The following is a 20,051-nucleotide window of genomic DNA, read 5'->3' on the forward strand; positions in this document are numbered from 1 at the left end:
GGGACCCCTCACCTAAAACATGCACACTGCCATTGCAGATTGTGTGTGTTGGTGGGGAGAAAAAGGCAACGTCGACATTGCATCCCCCTCAGGATGCCGTGCCCACAAAATACTGCCTGTGGTAAGTCACCCCTCTAGCAGGCCTTACAGCCCTAAGGCAGGATGCACTTATACCACAGGTGAGGGCATAAATGCATGAGCAATATGCCCCTACAGTGTCTAAGTCTATTCTTAGACATTGTAAGTACAGTGTGGCCATATTAAGTATATGGACTGGAATGGCTACACTGAATACTGGTATCAGACTTCTCAGAATAATAAACCCACACCGATGCCAGTGCTGGATTTATTACAAAATGCACACAGAGGGTATCTTAGAAGATGCCCCCTATAATTTACCCAATCCTTCAGTCAGCCTGCCACTGAGATGAGTTTCTGCCCCCCTGAGTGAGAGCATTTGTGCTCTCTGAGGACAGAAACAAAGCCTGCACTTGGTGGAGGTGCTTCTCACCTCCCCCTACAGGAACTGTAACACCTGGCAGTTTGCCTCAAGGCTCATGCCTTTTGTTACAGCTCACAAGGGCCTTTGAGCTAGTGGTAGTACTTTTGGCAGCAAGGCTGGAGGAGATAATGAGAAAAACAAGGAGGAGTCACCCACCAGTCAGGACAGCCCCTAAGGTGTCCTGAGCTGAGGTGACCCCTGCCTTTAGAAATCCTCTATCTTGAGATTGGAGGATTCCCCCAATAGGATTAGGGATGTGCCCACCTCCACTCAGGCACAAAGAGGGTGTAGCGACCCTCCAGGACAGTACCCATTGGCTACTGCCCTCCTGACCTAAACACACCCCTAAATCTAGTATTTAGGGGCGACCCAGGAAATCAGATTCCTGCAACCTGAAACAAGAAGGACTGCTGACCTGAAAGCCCTGCAGAGACAACTGCTTTGATCCCAGCCCTACCGTCCTGTCCCAGGCTCCCCTGCGGTCCCTGCTTTTTTTTTTTCTTTTCATTTTTTTATATTTTATTTCAAAGCCTTTTACAGGATATGTGGTATTGCGAGGGAGTCCTCAAGGGCTCCCCCCATGGTCCCTACTTTTTTAAAACTATTATTATTTATTTATTTTTAAAGCCCTTACGAGCTACCTGGCACTGCGGGGGAAGCCCTAAGGCTTCCCTCGCAGTGCCAGTGCTTCAGCAAGCACAGAGCATCTTTGACAGCAGCTCCCTGGTTGCGAAGCATTTAATCTCTGTCCCCCTGCACGTGTGCAGGGAACAGAGATGAAAGCTTCAGATTTTGACAGCAAGGCATGCTTTGAAGGTCCTGCTGTGGCTTGGCTGCAGCGCTGCCCCCCTGGACGGATCACCCGCAAACTTTCCAGGCATCAGCTGACGGGACTGGCACATATTTTTTAGAAAGTTTAGTAAAGATTAGTCAAGTGGCGCCAAAGATATAGACAGGTAAAAAAAACGATTTTCATATACAAACTAGGTCCTGACTATAACTACCTAGTTATAACGTTACAGGAACGTTTTAATTAGGAAATATAATTTTTTTTTTAAACATAGAAATTCACTTTACAAAACCAAAGGTTACAGGGACATTATAGTTAGGCTCATATTTTAAATGTACAAAACCATAGAATTCATCTGCTATAGTTAGTTATTATTGAGGTAACTATAACTAATGCCCCCGTAATGCAGTTTTCTCCTCCATCACTTTACTCCAAATATTACATTGATCTTATCAATAATATTATTATAGGTGTTATGATTGGTGTGATTTATGAAGTAATTAGCAGTGCACAGCAAGGACCAGACTGTGTGTGGTGGGGGTTGGCAGGGCCTGCAGCCAACCACCTGTAACCGCACCAAGCCCACGCGGCCTTCAACCTTGCGCTGCAAGGATTGGCCACAAGGTCTGCCTGCGGCCTACCCCACTGTACTCTTAAAGTGCTCCTTTGTTTGGTGGATATGCGATCATATTCCTATTCATATTCATCAAGAACAGGTCTCCAAAATCTGTGAGAAACGCGTTCAGGAGGTCCTTTTAGTAAGCAGTCCATCATCCTTGGAAAAAGGATAACATGATCTCTGGTCACAGCAATAGATGACAAGAAAGACCCCACTCGTCACAGTCACTACGTGAGGATATTGTGCTAAAAAAAAGCAAGGATGCAAACACCTATTTCAAAGTTTACAGGTAACTTTTCACAGTAGGAGTGCAGAGAAAACACACTTGCTCTGCCTTGGTCATGCGCACAAAATTAGGATCATTAGTACTCTACAGAAGTAGAGCTTCAAATTGGGCACCTGCTTTGTAAATGCTCCCCATTGAGGTTTCTTTTCTGTGAAATGAGTATCGTTCCAGAATGGATTCTGCCCTCTATATTTATCCAAGAAGAGGCCAGCGTTTTCTGCAGAATGCTTACCGAACTGGATTACTCTCTAGTGGATAATCATTAAGTGCCATCTTGTTGGGTAAATGTATAGTGCATCTCCTACACTACTTACTTTGCCAATGTGATTTTTCCTTGAGCGACTCTATCAGATAAATTTACAAGGAGGAATTGCAGAGAAAACACTTGGATGATTTGTATTTTAAAGCAGCAAGTGCTTCTTTCGGTCATGGTGATGTAAGGGACTGTGGGGGAGCCTCCTCCCATACAATTGATTTGTAGCACTGGGGAAGTGGTGGTTCGGGGGTGGAGGGAGTCCGCAGGCCTCCCCCTCACATTATTCAGAGTTGTGCTGGGGAAGTGGTGGTCCCCGGGGCTTCTGAAAATGTCCTAGAAGGCAGGGGCCCATGTGCCCCCTCCTTTTTTATTAGAGAGTGCAAATGCCCCCAGGACCTGGCCCACCTGGGGGCAAAATGAATTTAGAGCGCAGGAGACCCAACTTAACCCCAAAAAAAATCCAGCCTTGGATTTTGCCGAGAATATTTTTTTTAAATATGCTTTTTAGCCTTGGTGGCAAGGTTAGTCGGTTAGGGGAAAAATCTGAGAGCCCAGCCGTGGATTTTCCTGACAGTTTAAAAAAAAATATATGCTTTTCAGCATTGGTGACCAAGGCTAGTATGTTAGGGTATTCCTACCCTAAGCCCTTGGGCCTTGGTTCAAGCAGAGTCCCAAAATGGCTGCCAACACTTCCTGGTTGAAGTGTTGGCAGCCAATCAGATCTCAGCAGGAGATCTCTGAGATACACAGCACTAGGTATCTGTTTTTCTTTTCCCTTTAACATCTCAAACTACGGAGCGGATTTACACCAAATTTAAAAACAAAGTGTGATCTCTAGACCTAAAGCTACAGTTCTGCCCGATTTGGCGTAATTCCATCGAGCTGTTCGGGCTGTAGTCGTGTTCACAATCCTTATAGAAATTAAAATTGAAACCACACTTTTTTGAAACCCTCAATCACACCCCCCCCCCCCCCCCCCCCCCCAACCTCCCTCCTCTTTTTTCCTCAGCGCCCGCTTGACGAATCACCCCAAAACTTTCCATGCACAACAAGACCCTTGGGCACACTTCTTTTAGAAAGTTTCCTGAAGATTCGTTAAACAGGAACAAAGATACAGCCATGTCAAAAAAACTCTTTTGTGTGTGTTTTATTTTATTGATTTTTTGTTTGAGGCAACCTGAGAGAAGGCTAACTTATGATCATTATTATCTATGGCCAAAACACCAACAGTCCAAAACTCATGGACCTGCTCTGGTCAAATCCACTTTTTACTCCTGGGTACTTGATACAGATTCCTGCTTTGACCACTCGTTGTTTAGATGCGATCTGTGAGGCAGGATAACCAATGCTGAAATATATGTTCGCACCTTCTCAGACCTGGAGGTTTCTGACAGAAGCCCCGGTAGACCGCAGTGTTTAAAGAGGTGAAACAAGAATCTGTGCCTAGCCCTGGTATGTGTTGGAGGCATTCATAGCATATCTAATTGGCAAGTGTATTGCCAAGTAATTTGAAGTACTAAAATTGATTATAACTACTGAAACTTTATTAGAGAAAGGTATTTGTGACGAGTGGTGAAGTACTCCCGGGTTTACAACTTTGAGACACTAGGAGTCCCGAATAAACTATTATTGAAATACAGAGATGAAGCAGATTTAGAGGTCAAATATATCCATACATTTGTGTTCCCCAGACAATATGAAGAAGGCGACCTGCAGGGCCGAATGCTTGCCAAGCTAGTGGGATCTTATGGGGCCTCGGATGAACTACTTGAAAAAAGTGAGGATAACTGGGGCACGACAAAAAAACAGTGTGTATCCTGAATTAATTCACTGGATATTATACCCTTATTTCACTCATCTGTACATGTTTGGAATTGATGCCTTTCTAGAATGTTTTTTTATTTTTTTTACTGAATGTCACTCTCCAGTAGCCAGAGATGCCAGAGATCCACTAATGCAATCTATGACCCTTGAAGAAATAAAGGATGCAATAGCATCCTTAAAGGGAGGTGAAGCTCCAGGTAATGACGGCCTGACTACTGAGTTTTATAAAACAAACATCGCCCAGTTTGCTCCTCGCATTCTGGGTATGTTTGCGAAGGCGTAGTAGCTCAGAGTTCTCCGAAAATAATGCACTACAGGTAGGGGGAGGGGGTGAGGACTCTCTTCCTGTTCATTATACCAACGGCTTTCGCTTGTAAACACTGACACAAAAATACAAGCCAAGGTCACTGCCACTAGGTTCCTGTAGTATTTGTCAAGTATGTTTTTCCCTGATCAAGTTAGGTTTATACCCAGTTGATCCACGGTGTAGAACAAAAGGACAACATTTGCAATCCCATAGTAGATCGGTCCTGGCGTATCTGCAGTGGCCATGTTTTGGCACACAAAAAACGTTGAACTCCGTTAAATGACCAATTATGATCACCACAATTAAAGTAATTGGTGTTTTATTGGGGAGAAATGATATCCCTATTAAAAATTGCACTGCCTGCATACGTAAAAGTAAATGATACATTGATAGCATTACGTTAAGTGACCTTTGAAAATATATGTTAGCAAGGAATACTTTGCTTATCGATAATAGTTGTGCAGCCTGGGACGTTTTGTACATTAACATACTTGCATTCTAGTAGTTGGGTTTGGGAAAGCATCCCGTTTACTTAAGTGGTTTTGGAGCCACTGTGACTCATGATGGTAAGTGCCAGAAGCCTGGAATATCTCAGAAATGAGACACACTTTTCTGATTCCGTTTTCCCTGACATCACAAGCAGGTGATAGTAAAAAAATGTGATCGCCCTCCTCTTCACCACAGAAGTGACAAGCTGGCATGTGGATCTAGAATATATTACACCTGCAGACATCAATTCAAAAGTTATATGTTATGCAAATCAAATCCTGCCTCAATGGGAAGCTAACGTTTCTGCGAGGAGCTTGTCACTTTATCGTGTCTCCAAATACATATTAAGGTGATCATAAAATTTAATGTTCAGCGGACATTGATAGCTCAAGATGCTAAAAGAAAGTTCAGTGTAAAGTAGCAGAATTTCCAGCATGAATGTACGGTGACTCGGTTGCACTGGAAATATTTACCCAATCAGTAAGAGATAATCTTTCAGTTAAAGTCATCCATAAATTACCTGAGCAACTGGGGTTTCAACAGAAACTAATCTTAAATGTATTTCAGAGAATACAGTATTCTCTGAGCTTTGAGTAAAATACCAGGGGGCATGTTTACAAAAGCATTTTTGTATCACAAGTAGTACTACATGAGTACCCTTTTTTGTATTTTTGCCTGCCTTTCTCAATCAGCCCAAAACAGCGAACTACCTATTAGTAAAAGTGCAGAGAAGGCACAGTCCTTTTTGTTTGTACTAATTCCATATGAATAATCTAGTTTCCAATGTTTCACCAATTTGCGAAGGGGTGTACAAGTCTGCAAGACTACTTTAGGAGTACTACTTGGCATACTCTTAATATCTGTGGATAGGCTCCCTATTGTTCTCTTACTTTTAAGTAATTCAGCTATAGTCCTAAATTGTGCACTGTTCCTTCATACATTATTCTGCTGTGGACATTTCAGCACTGGGTCACTAGGTAATGAATATGCATGTACCACCAGTCACACCTATTCCTTTTCTTTGTGGAATACTGTTAATTCCTTCTATCTGTATATTTTACAGGCAGAAAAATAGGGATGTGCATGTGTTTGTGTTGACAAAATGCCCTTCATTTCCCTTTATAATGGTCCTTCGGTCTACTTCTTGTCCGGGCCATTTGGTCTTCTTATCAACTGTCTCTTAAATTCCTGCCTCTTCCTTTGGCTTCCCTCTCTTCTGTCCCCCGGATTCCCAATACTGTGTGCATTTGATTTCTCCTGCCACTCTGTTTTTTGTGCTTTTGGTCTCAATTGCAACTGTCTTTGATCAGCGTTGCCTTTGTGCTTTTTTCCTCCCTCATTTTACTTGCATCTCCTTTTAATTTTATGTTTTGAGCTGTCTCTGTCCTTTGATCTCTTTCTGTTGTATCACAGTGCATTAAGTACATTTATAAAACTTACAACACACCCACATGGTCTCTTGGTGCTAAATGAGGCAACTGAGGAGGAAGGCCAACTCGTCGCAGTAATAGCTCAATGAGTAGGGTTTTAGACTTTTGTATATGGAAACAAGAAGAGGTATCTGTTTGATTTCTAATGAAACCATGGAGCAAGAATGGAAATTGATTATTCGCAAAGTATGGTATTCCTCGATCTGCTGAATGGGCAGAACCATGATTGGTGTCTCCTGGGTTTACAGTATGTATCAGGGGTGTGGAATTTATTCAAATATCTACTTGTCCAGGGGACAGGTTGCTTTTCAAATCTACTTGTCCTGTAAAAAGATCTACTTGTCCCTTTGGTGCCATGTAGTGTGGCGCCAAATTATGGCAGCAATCTCATTATGTAAGAGCTCTGATAATAGCCTCTCTGATTATGCCAGGGCTACTACCACAGTAGGGCTTGAACACTTGCAGTTTCAATCCCTACTGTAGCAACTTCCTTATTTTGCCACCTTTCTGCAGATCTGCATACTGGGGCTGGAGGAAGCAGTAAGCAATAGTTCCAGGGCTGGAATGCCTTTGAGTCTGCAAACCTACTAACCTGCATGTTTTAAAGATTTTCACCAGCTTCTCTCTAATATTTTCCCATAATAAGAAAGGTTGGACATTTACTCCTGACAATGGCAGAATTAGAACTTCTTCCAGAGTTGGCCCTTGGGGACCTCTTCCCTTTTGCGAAAGTGTTAGCACCCATTTGAAATGGGTGCAAACTGTAATTGGTTTGCGCCCGCAAAAAAATCCTACATTGCACTGCGAGTCGCAATTAGTAGCGAATCGCAAAACTGGGTTTGTGCATCGCAATGTGCTTTTTGCACGTTGCAAACAGCGAAAGTCGCTGTTTGCGACATGCAAAAAGCTACCTACATGTGGGTCTTGGTCCCTAATTAGGTCTGGTGTTAACAAAGACATTTTGTTTTTATTAAACTTCTATTTCTCTCTCGGCTGTCTTTACTGTGACGGATCGCATTCTGCTCTTCCACAAGGAGTATATTGGCACACAAAGTAGTTTTGTCCAGTGTCAGGAACTACAGTGGCAATCAGTGACGTAACGAAACTGAAGGGTGTCCCTTTGCAAAGAACATGGAGGAGCCCCCTCTCCAGACTCACTCAGGGCAGGTGCTGTGCTGAAGGGGCCCCGTGGAGGGCGGCTGCGGGGCCTTTGTTATGCCACTGGTGGAAACGTGTGCTTTTAGAGTTCAAAAACGTTTTTTTTTTTTTTTTGCCAGTGTTTGTTACAATGTTGAGGGCCTGGTAGCTCCCACAACAATAAAGTGTTACAGAAGCCATGTCAAAACAAGACACGCATTGATGAAACTAAAAGACTTATAAAAATATGTCAGATCAGTTGGCTTTGTCAGTGTTTGTTTATTTTCACGCTTCCCATAATCGTGTTGAAAATGGTTACACTGATTTTCCATTAGAAATATTTTTGGGAAATACTAGCATGCATCAAAACATTTTACTAAATGACACTTCATTTGCATCTAATCAGAGAGCATTCTGGGAGCATTATACTTAGCCTCATAGCCTAAACTTTTCAAACATGTGTATACACATTTATTTATTTATTTTTGTACTGGAACCAACGTCAGTAGTGAAGTGTGACCTTAAAACATTTATTTACAGCACTCACCCTAATAATGAAGGCTTTCAAATAATGAACCATAAATACAAGTTCGAACAGCATTATCTTTTGGAAACACATTACCTCAACTGCAGAGAGTTCCACTCTCTGTAAACAGGCAACCAGAGGGTTTGTGCTGCAGAGGGTTGGGCCTACTTGTCCCAAGGACAAAGTAAACATAAAAACTTGTTGCCCTTGACCCCAAACAAGATGTCCCGGGCGTCGGGCGATAGGAATTCCACATCCCTGCAATGTATTAGGCTTCCTTTCAGAGTGTCATGGAAAAAGTAGGAGGTAGTGGGCCTAGCTGTGGTGGTTGAGGCTTTTCGCTCTCGATGTCCCAGGACCCAGTCTGCTATAGGTCCTGCGTTAGTGGGCCAAGTACCCCCTCAGCACTTGACTTTCAGTGGTAGCATAGGTCGAACAGTCCAAGGATTTTTTTGTGAATGGGGAAGCTGATACAGGGGTGTGAACATGTGCTCACAGCTGAAGGTACGTTCAACAGTCACAATAGATGATTGTCTAGTCAAATACCTACTTTTATGACTAAAGAAATATTTAGAAACACACAAGGTAAAATATAACAAACACAAACAATACACACAGCCCCCGTGATGTCAGGGCATTAGTGTTCAATAGGCAGGTCCCCGACTCGTCCTCATCTCTCGCCAGCAGTGGTTATTCCTCATTCACTATATGCAACATTCAGTTTGGCCCCACTAGTAGGCCAGGTCTCTGTAGTCCCACTCAAATTCCACTAAAAGTCAAAAGGTTTCCAGCACCTGAAGCTCTATATAGCAGAACGAGTTGTACCAGGGTTTTCCAGCCCTGTAATCAGTTATATCCGCTGCACAGCTCTACATACTGAATTGATGTAGGCTAAGAGTGAGTTAAGCATGCAGATTCATAACTTTACACAAGTGAAAAAGCCAGCTCACTTCTACTGATCACTATGCTAACACCGCGCTCGTGCTGCTTAACTCTTGGCAAAGACAGTAGCCTTCCACCACTGAGGATAGATAGAGCTTTAGCCACCCTTCCCGGTCCAGCAGGCCCGCAGTCTGTGAGACAGGTCTATATCATGGCGCACACACATCTGTGTTTGCCCATGACCGCTAAAATCAGCACCAGGGATCCAGACATCATTGCAGCTGGGGCACTATAAGGGCAGGTGTACATATCTGTCACCATGCAAGGGACTCTGTTCCATCCCAACAGTATAGATATTTATTGTTGAAAGAAAAGTTTACAAACCAGTCTGGCTTGTGGGAGATATTCATAAGGAGAGGAATTTATTGGAAGATATAGTATACACCAGAAATAACTGTACAGAAGGTATATTTTTAGTGCATGAAATCTGGAGTTGTACTTTAATGACGTTTTCTGAGGTTATGTGGTGCTCGTATCACTGTATTTTAATTAGTGCCACAGTTAACTGTTCCTTGAGTCTTTGTTATATTTTAATGTTATTGCAACTACTTCTATACATGGATTATTTGTGCTGAATTTCAGGTATAAGGCAAATATCCAATTAATGATTTGTCATCGTGAGGATCGAAATAATAATGGTTTAAAACGTATCCTTGTTATGATGTCCTCACCACATTCTTAATTAAAATTAACCAGAATGCTGAGTAAATGATTTTCCAAATATTTTTCTCTTCTCTTTATGTGCAACAGTGGAGCCTATGACATCCCCAATACATTTAACTGGTGCCAGATTGATGATGACCCCTCAAGGACAAGTCCTCTCTCTTAAAAATCCACTTATGTCTGGACAGGCAACGTCACATCCTTCCAGTGTATTTCAAGATGATTTGACTTCCCAAGTGAGCTGCAACACTTTGACAGCACAGCAAGGTTAGATTTCTTTATTACATATCCAAACTAACAGATGAAAGGGTGCAATGATCGAAATACAAGTGAATTTTTACTCCCCACTCTGTGATGTATGTTCAATCTTACTTATAAATGCAGAGAACAAAATACATTTAAGTCATAAGCAAAGTAGATACTGCCGTACACAAACAAATCCTGAAAATGATTAACTAATGCCCCTCCAACTACGTACTCCAAGTGATATGCGCTGCCACCTTCACCCACCTCCCCCTATCAGAGTTTTTAAAAATATTTTTAATTTTTTTTCCTACCTTGGCTCTTCCTCCTTACCTGTACCTGTTGACGAGATGGGGAGATTTAAGCATTCACAATTAAGGAATCATTCCTCTGTTTTTCAGAAGGCAAATTCACTTAACAAAGTAACCCAAATTTCATGACGAAAGTGCTTTCGGACTCTCATCTGAATAAACCAGTATTACTTAGTTCATTCTGATGGATACTTCAAGTTGCAAATTCCACACCCTTAGAATAGCCACATGCACCACCTTTGCCCCAGAGAAGTTAAACAGAAGTGCACCTGTGTGCTGGCAGTTGGCATTGGGCGGCTCTGTGTTTACTCTGTCTTGACCCAAGACCAGCATAGCAGAGCTGCATATAAGCACCATCTCTGCATGCTGATGCCGTTTTCTATGCCTTCTGACATGAATCTGGAGCTTTGCTTCAACACTCCAGTTTGCAAAACTATTAGACAGTGTGCCATGGAACTATGTCCACTACAGAAATGGCATACTTCAAGTAGTGCAGACTGCAGAAAACAGATGTTGGGCATAGACCCAGCTTGTTTGTGTCTGGTCTCCAGTCATGACTCTAAGTTATGCAACTAGCTTGCCTTCATGCACCCCATGGCAATTGGAGACCAGGAAGCTAAGGTACTGCTCAAAGTTGCAGTACCAGCTCTGTGGTCGCTCTGACGAGCGATCCACTTCCCGCTTAAAGTCTTTGACGAAGTCAAAATAGGAGCACAAAAAAATGAAGTTTGATTCAACCAAATAATCCACTCTTGCATGAAACAGAAGACACAAGGGTACCAAAATGAACACTGCACCCCTTTGAAGTCCCAAGTTCCAGACAGATTCCTCAGCTGGTTCAGAGGCCTGTCATCAACCCGAAGCAGTACTGCAAATTTTTAGGGCGATTCCGGGTCTCTCTGTTGCACCTTTAGACCCCATGTAGCTGCAGTGGCAACTAGTGAAATTATTCGAGGCAGGCCATCGCCATATGCTGTCTGTCCCCCTTGAGATCCGTTACTGGGCCCGTACCTACTCTGGTACAGTCTTTACCTCTGTCACCAACATGGTTGGCAGTTAACGGCTCCACTAGCGCTGTTGGCTGGAGCTGGACACATGTCAAGCAACAAGATTGCAAAAGGATAATCTATTGATTTTTTGCCTGACTGTAACCCAACAACTACCCTGATGCACCTACCAGCAGAGGATTCTAAACTGACGTAGCCCTTTTTACATTACTGCTAGCAATCCTGCACTGAAGTGCTCATGGCTGGTATTCTTGCACAGGGCGGCTACTTATGTACTCTTGTCTGAAGCTTACAGGACTGATAATTTTGGTAGCTCAGAATTATTCTGGTTGAACAAAAGTAACTCATTAGCCAAAAGTTTAGAGACCCCTTCTTTAGAGAAAAAGTGAATTTGGCGCTAAAAAGATTTAAAGCAGTTGAGCCTCTACATTGTCTTTGGGGTTATTGACAAGAGCGAGGCAACTTTCTAATCAATTCAGAAAATTCAGGGGATATTCCAGAGGGCTAGCATACAGGCAATCCACACAGGGCAGCATGGTCAGCAGTTCTCCAGTCCATCCTCTTCTGCTGCAGTGGCTACCAAGTAGCTTAAGCTTGTCCTCAGTGGCTCATTTCAGGCTGATCGGAGGTAGGATTTAACATTTCCTGAAGCAGGTGTTAGTTCATTCAAGGAAAGAGACTGTGTTTTGAGGTCTCATCAGGTATCAGGTAAGTAATTAAGCACAAGACTGTTTGAGTAGACTGCTCAAAAATAATAATTTTTAGTTACAGTTCCAAAAATTGCTTGAGAAAAAAGCAACATAGGCCAACATGTGTTTCACGACACACGTCGCTTCTTCAGGGCCAAATTTTTTAACAGTGTTAAATTTTCCATTGAAGCGCTCAAGTGGTGGAGCAATATACCAGGGTGGTACCGAGTAGTAGAATATCACAGATGACAAAAGAAATTACAGACAGAATAATTCATATGCATAAGCTTGTATGGTGAGATACTAATCAGAAGATGCAGATGCCAGAAAAGTGTTATTTAACCAAATGGAGACGGCATGATGCCCACTGACTTCGCCCTACAAGCTTCTGCAGTGTACTAAGACAGTCTTGTGATTATTATATATATATATTTTTTTTTTAATCTCCAGTGGGTTTTGCGGTATTGAGCCTTCAACCTTTGAGTTCTGTGTGTCATACCTTCTTAAGAGCTTCATTGTCCCTCAATTTGTTTAGTAGCTTAAGAGTTAATTTAAAGTGACTACACCCTAACATTCATTTCCTCTCCAACTTGTCTTGCTCCCAGAACAGAATGACTTTCCGAGGACTGCTTGGCAGTCTCATGCAGAGGGTGCAAGCAAATGTGTACCAACCTCCAGGAAAGGTGTAAGAGATGGTGTTGGGGGCCTAAGGCCAATCTTGGAAATTGGCCCATTGAGTTCCTTTCTAAGGAAGGGCAGATTCAAAATGATCACGCCTGCTCAGGTCCAGGATGCTAGATGGTATCCCTGGACTCGCAGGCCGCTTATTTCTATATACTTTACCTGCATTCCTACATGTGTTATTTGCAGTTCAAGGTGGTGCAGGAACACTTTCAGTTTGCCGTACTCCCCTTCAGTCTTACCTCAGTCCCTCCATTGTTAGCAAAAGTGATGGTGGTGGTCGCAGCCCTCTTCAGAGATTGGGAGTACTTCATGTATACCTGTATCTTGATGACTGGCTACTGAAGGCGAGCTCACTACTGTCAGTCGTGGACCACCTAACGGCCAAACTCTTGATATTGTTCGGTTTCACCATCAACTAGTTGAAATCCCAGTAGAGCCCTACACAAGGACTTCCATACACTTGGGCAGTTCTGAACACCCAACTGGGTTTGTACTAGTTGATCCATGTACTGTGCAATTTTCCCAAACAGTCTTTATGTCAGCTCACTTAATTTAGTTTTCTTGTCCAATAGATTGATTGAGCATCATCCTTCGTGTACATCCATCCATGCGCCCTCCAGTGCATTTTGAGCCATTGGCCATTTAATGAGGAGGAGTTGTCAGGCACGTCAAGTTTGTAATCAAACAGCTAAAAATAAATTATACACCAGAACCTACATTTTGCTGCATAATGTGGCATGCATATTTTTTTTATAATAAACTTTTTTTAAATTATTTTTTTTAGAAGAGTGTCATAACAGACAGTGAGCACGTATCTTCCAATTCAGTAAAGGCATGCCGCACATATAATAGCACAATCCACCCCACAATATTAGTCATATCACATCATTCAGATGGGCAACCCCTGATAAGCCTGCCATTTCCCCCAGATTTTCCCATATTTCCGCAGGCATGCCTTTGGTTCATAAATTGGCTTATCAATTGGGAGCAGCAGTCAACCTCTGCCCTCCATTTAGGTAACGTTGAAGCCATAGGATTTCTCCACAGTTGAGCAATGCCTCTTTTACCCACCAGGCATGCAACCCCCGCAAAGGTTCGGTGTACCCTCGGTTCCCCCTAGCTCCTCTTGAACCCCCAGGAGCACCACCTTAGCTGTCAGCTCAATCGGACGCTCTAAGACCCTAGAGATCTCCCGCCCCACTGCCTCCCAGAAGGGGCATACCCCGGGCACTCAAAGCCAACATGCAACTGGTGTGCCTCCAAGTGACTACATCATACACAACCAACAGGGCCTGTCATGCACATGCGCTGCAGGCGCGATGGGTATATGTACATCAACTATGGAAATAGTTGATTTGTACCATCCGCAGGCGTGCAGATATTTCCTTGGGGCAAGGTAGGCTTCCCTCCAGTCGTCCTCATCCAGTTCACCTATCCAGGCCGTCCAAGTGTCTCATAGTGTAGCTAGGCAGTCAGGGGCATTAGTTAGCTACAAGCAATATATCTGGGTAACAGCTCCCTTTCCTAGGCCACCCATCAGCAGTTTAGCTTTAAGATGGCTGTGTCCACTTTTAAAATAGCTTATTGACATTTTTGCCAAGACTGTACATAATATTGTGATTGTTCAAGGTTCCTAGAGTTCCTAAGTGAAATACCTTTCATTTAAAGTATTACTTGTAAATCTTGAACCTGCGGTTCTTAAAATAAACTAAGAAAATATATTTTTCTATATAAAAACCTATTGGCCTGGAGTAAGTCTTTGACTGTGTGTTCCTCATTTATTGCCTGTGTATATACAACAAATGCTTAACACTACCCTCTGATAAGCCTACTGCTCGACCACACTACCACAAAATGGAGCATTAGAATTATCTCTTTTTGCCACTATCTTACCTCTAAGGGGAACCCTTGGACTCTGTGCACACTATTTCTTACTTTGAAATCGTATATACAGAGCCAACTTCCTACACTGTGTTTTAGCCTTCTTTTCAGTAGTCTAAAAACACAGGTTGCAATTTCTTGTTTAGTTATTCACAGGCTATAATATGGCCTGCCCCAGGCCTGATGGTATACGGACCCATGTGATATGAGTCTTATCTGTTGTATTGTAGAAGTCATTTGCCGATTCCTTTACATTCAGAGATACATGGCAAGTTCTATTAATTGGAAAGACAAAACTAGTCCAACACAGACACGCAGACTTGGATTGGGTTGTTCACTCGATGAGATTGGGTTTCCAGAGAGATGGTTAAACCTGTTCATAATTCATAACCAACCCGGACAGAGGCAACTGTTATCACAGAGGGTATGTGGTCCAGAATACCTGCAAGGGATGTAAATATAACCAGGATATAGTCACTCACGGGGCCCAGGTAATTACTATTGAGGGTTGTAAATACTACTGGGATATCAATACACACAAGGCTAAAGTTATGACTATGGATACCACATTGTATCTTGCACTTGAATTACCATTAGGTGACTTCTTCAACGTACATGCATTTCTTTCTCTGAACAATTTTTTAACATTTTGATTAACAGGTATACAGAAGCCGCAACCCCAAAAGAACTTATATAATTAAAGGCCAGTGTCTATTGTCACATCACGAATGCTTGACTTGAGAGTTCATATAGGAGATATAAAGCAGGCAGTACACATGAGAAAACTTATAAATCGGGCCCTTAGTCATTTTAGAAACTGCATATATCTTGGAGGTAAGCATACTCCCTCACAATGGCGTTGAAGTATTCACAATGGCACGGAGCATGCTTAACGTCAATATAATGGTCCACCTGCCCAATTTAGATGGGGGCGGCCCGTAGATATGATCACAGCGGCCACTACTCCATCTCCGACATGATTAAACCCCCCAGATATCCCTGTGGAGTAAGGGCCGTTGGAGGTAGACCTGTAAGTCTGCCCGCCTGACTTCGATGGGCAGAATTAGAGGACATTTCACTGCCCAACAAAGCCAAGAAAAGCCTGGTGGTAAGGGCTGTAAAAACTGCTAAATGCTCCCCTCCCATGGCGAGGGGAACATTGTCTTTTTTATTTTCAAAAAGGAAATCTTGCTTCAACATGTTGAGGGTTGACTGAGCCCTGTACCAAACAGAAAATTGCATTGACAGGAATCGCCGTCACAGTAATTACTCTGTCGCTCTGGCAGAACAACAAGCTGCCCGCCAGGAAATAAATCTGGCCTTCAGAGAGAGAGAAAATATGCTTGCTAAAATATGCATTCACCTGTCTTAAGGTGTGCATAGCAATTTTTGGAACTCTAAGCGTATCAGGTGAGGATGATGCCTGTTTAAAAAATATGCATGTCACATATATGCAAAGATTCTGGCAACCTGACTGGCTTGTACAATGTCCTATCTAGTACACCCTGATCAATGTGGATTCTTGCCTGGCAGAAGCACAAGACACTGCATGGTATGCACTAGCTGGTATGCCCTGTGGCGCTGTAACCAGGTGTTACAGTTCCTGCAGGGGGAGGGGAGAAGCACCTTGTATGTTACAATAAATTGCAGACTGGCATCAGTGTGCATTTATTGTGCTGAGAAGTTTGATACCAAACTTCCCAGTTTTCAGTGTAGCCATTATGGTGCTGTGGAATTCGTGTTTGACAGACTCCCAGACCATATACTTTTATGGCTACCCTGCACTTACAATGTCTAAGGGTTTGCTTAGACACTGTAGGGGCACAGTGCTCATGCACCTATGCCCTCACCTGTGGTATAGTGCACCCTGCCTTAGGGCTGTAAGGCCTGCTAGAGGGGTGACTTACCCATGCCACAGGCAGTGTGAGGTTGGCATGGCACTCTGAGGGGAGTGCCATGTCGACTTAGTCATTTTCTCCCCACCAGAACACACAAGCTGTGAAGCAGTGTGCATGTGCTGAGTGAGCGGTCCCTAGGGTGGCATAAGACATGCTGCAGCCCTTAGAGACCTTCCCTGGCATCAGGGCTCTTGGTACCAGGGGTACCAGTTACAAGGGACTTACCTGAGTTCCAGGGTTGTGCCAATTGTGGAGACATAGATACAGTTTAGGGAAAGAACACTGGTGCTGGGGCCTGGTTAGCAGGGTCCCAGCACACTTTAAAATCACAACTTAGCATCAGCAAAGGCAATTAATCAGGGGGTAACCATGCCAAGGAGGCATTTCCTTACACACAGTTAAACTCACTGCTGATAAAATGCCATTCTTCCAATATGGTGAATCCAGGACATTCAGGAAATTATCCTGATATTTCAGATCAGTCCCGGATCTCAGTGAGGATAGCTCTGAGGGTTCTTGGCCTCGTATAGCCTCCTTATCCACAGTGCTACTGGGCTCAGCATCCATGCTGATTCTGTTCGTCCTAATGAGGATGGCTCAGCAACTGGTGATTGTCATATGCCAATCTAATCCTTAACAGGCTGCACTCCCTTCCCCACCCATAGCTCACAGTTGACAGATGTATTGCTGTTGTATTGGGGTGTGGAGATAAACATCTAGGGCGGCATTTAATTCATCTGGAGCATCAGGTGATACGATTGTCCCTCAAAGCTTTCTTGCCATCCATTAAAGGGAGGCCGGTACTGTTTCCCACAGACAGCACTACTGACGCGGGGGGGGGGGGGGTCTGGCTAGATCTTTTAGTCGGCACATCTAGGTGTGCAGAGTAAGTAATTTTTGTGTACTGGGTTTCCTCACAGCACTCGTCCAGACACATTCCAACTGAAATAAAGAAGGGTGTATGCCTTCCCATCGATATTTATCATTTTTCAGGTTCTGAAGATCAGCGAAGGCCTTGCCAATTCATAGTAATTGCCACGGATTGGACCAGGAGAGTATGGTACCAAGTGCTTCTGAACCTGAACATTTGCCCTCTTATCAGGCTTTCACTTTATAAGCATATTCTGCCTCAGCAGCAGGGAAGGGGCCTGTATCTAAATCTCTGCAGCTCATACCTCCATGCGTCTAGAATAAATGGCAGCCATTAAGTGCATTTGAATTGCTGACTGAGGTCATGGATTGATGGATGTTATCCTTGCTGATAGACACACGTGCACAAAGTCAGTCTATGCTGGGCCCTGGGACACATTTGTTTGCGGGTATGGTGTCTTAGACACTGAGCCCTTTAAGGCAGACCTTTTGATGTTGTTAATTTGTTTTCTGCTTACCCCAGGAATGGCTTGCAATGGGCTCAGTAAAAGGTTATGTCTCTGCCCTTTTGCGATTTCTATGTATACTGGATCAACTGTCTTTTTTTTAAGTCACCAGTTGTGATGCCTTTCATTAAAGGTTTCACACATATCTCCTTTCAAACCATTTGTTATGCCCTTTGAGATCTCAACCTGGTCTCAGCATTCCTTATGTGAATGCCTTTCAAGCTCATGCACAGTTGCTACTTTTTTTTTATTTTTTTTTATCTGTTTATTGATCATAACATTCACACAACAGTACATTGGCTGTTAATAATTTTGCGATCTGTTTGCTTACATATATAAACTTGCACAGCATTATTACACAATGAGTTGTCAAAAAAGAAGGGGGAAGAAGAGCAAGAAAAGCAAGCATAAAGCGAAATGGTAGGGAGAGAAAGGAAACATTCAACTTAAAACTGTGCAATAACTAATTGCTAAATAAAGATGCAGCTAAACGCTATTAATGTCATTGCTAGTATTGGCTATCCCCGACAGAAGGTGGGGGAATGGAGAGGGAGGAGTACAGCTAATGTGTATGAATAAAACGGAGGTCACAATTGGGGTGTGGATTATGTTTTGCGGGGTGTGATGGGGTACAGAACAAGATTGATATTAAGCGAACTGGGTATGGATTGCATGAAGGCTTAACTGCAGAAAAAGTATCCTGATGTGTTACGTTGTTGAATTAAGGGGAGGGATAAGGATATTAATAATGAAAATGAATGCACAGCTGCTACTTAAGGCTCTTCTGCCTTCCTACTATCAAGCAGGCACATTGTGTGAGTTGCAGGCGCTGTTGGTACAGAAGCTCTACACTACCTTCTTTGAGGACAAGTTGGTGTTGAGGACTCAGGCGACTTTCAACGCTAGGGTCACCATGCACTTCCATGTTAGCAAATCGGTTGCCTTACCGCATTCTTCGCACTCTCTCAACCTCAACAAAGGAGAGGTTCCGTTGCCTCAATCCAAAGAGGGCATTGAGCTTTTACATAGGCGTAAAATAGTCTTAGGATTTAATGCTGCATGACGTAAGTACAAATGCAGCCACGGTCACCCGGTGAGGAGCCAAAATCACAAGGTGGCAGGCAAGGCGAACTAGAACCCACTTCAGAGAGTGGATTTCCAGCCCGTCTTTTGAGGCTGCAAACAGGCAATATCCATTACGAGTGTGAAAACACCCCACAACATCAACGGGAGCCTCATCAACCATGTGTTCTTGTTTTTTTGTGGTGGCAGGTGTAGGTCGATGGGGGCAGGGGAACGGGGTCAGAAGGCTCCCTCAGGAATTTCTCAGCATAAAGCCCCATGCCCTCCAAAGCCACACCCTCTCCTCACACAGCCAATTTTGTTCTCAAGTGTGCAGGTCTGCATATGTTCACAAAGCACTACTGCCTTGACAATTGACAAACAGTTTCAACAAAGTTGCTTTGCTTGCATGGTTCTACAGGACATATAAATGTGAGGAATCTTGGTTAGAAGTACCTGCCAGAGGACAAATTACTTACCTTCAGTAACTCTCTTTTTGGTGGATACTTTAACAGATTTCTCACCACCTCCTCATTCCGTGGAGTGAACTTTTAGGCTTGTGAAAAGGTTTCAAGTTCGATTTCATGCAATTACACTATTCCAGTTTGGCAGGGATGAAATGCTTCTCAAGGTGTGTTTTTTCATGGCCAACCCAGTTGCCGTCCTGTAAGAGGATACCTAAAGCTCTCATTACTATGATTGACTTTAGAGAATTAAATATCTTGCCATTGTGCTGAATAGAGTTAATTTTCCATCTCAGACAATCGTTTTTTCTTGTAACAAAGAAAGTTAAGATTTATTGTGATAAATGGCTGAAAGATCTGACATAGCCAAGTCTGGTGGCTCAGTGGACTAATGTTAGTCTAGAACCTATCTTTGACCTCATTGCCACAAGTAGGTTTCACTAAGACTTTCATCGTTCAAAGGTTGATAAAATGACTACCAATGAGTAGGGTAACAATACAACACATGGTTTTGTACCAAGGCACCGAAAAAGGTGATATTTTGCTTTACAGATACATCTGTTTTGTTCCTGTGTTTTGAAAAATCATGCCAGAACTTCCTGGAGGTGTGCATTTTTTCAGACTAATATTTTGGGATTTAATTAAGACACTTTCTGCTTTATTTT

At 43.1% G+C, this 20,051-nt stretch overlaps 1 protein-coding gene and 1 long non-coding RNA gene across 5 annotated transcripts in view; one reads left to right on the forward strand and one right to left on the reverse strand.

Moving 5' to 3' along the window:
- MGA (MAX dimerization protein MGA) overlaps window positions 1-20,051 on the forward strand; it is a 782,199-nt gene that overhangs the window by 746,666 nt on the left and 15,482 nt on the right. For 3 of the 4 annotated variants that reach the window (XM_069208766.1, XM_069208763.1, XM_069208764.1), the window contains exon 23: window positions 9,859-10,038. The exons of the other annotated variant lie outside the window; for it this stretch is intronic. In XM_069208766.1, the coding sequence (XP_069064867.1) occupies window positions 9,859-10,038 (180 nt within the window). The remainder of the gene's footprint in view (window positions 1-9,858; window positions 10,039-20,051) is intronic. 4 annotated transcript variants of the gene reach the window in all.
- LOC138260350 (uncharacterized) overlaps window positions 1-20,051 on the reverse strand; it is a 153,088-nt gene that overhangs the window by 93,208 nt on the left and 39,829 nt on the right. The window lies entirely within an intron of this gene.

This window comes from Pleurodeles waltl, chromosome 9 (genome assembly GCF_031143425.1).
Source record: "Pleurodeles waltl isolate 20211129_DDA chromosome 9, aPleWal1.hap1.20221129, whole genome shotgun sequence".
In the NCBI taxonomy this organism is placed as follows: domain Eukaryota; kingdom Metazoa; phylum Chordata; class Amphibia; order Caudata; family Salamandridae; genus Pleurodeles; species Pleurodeles waltl.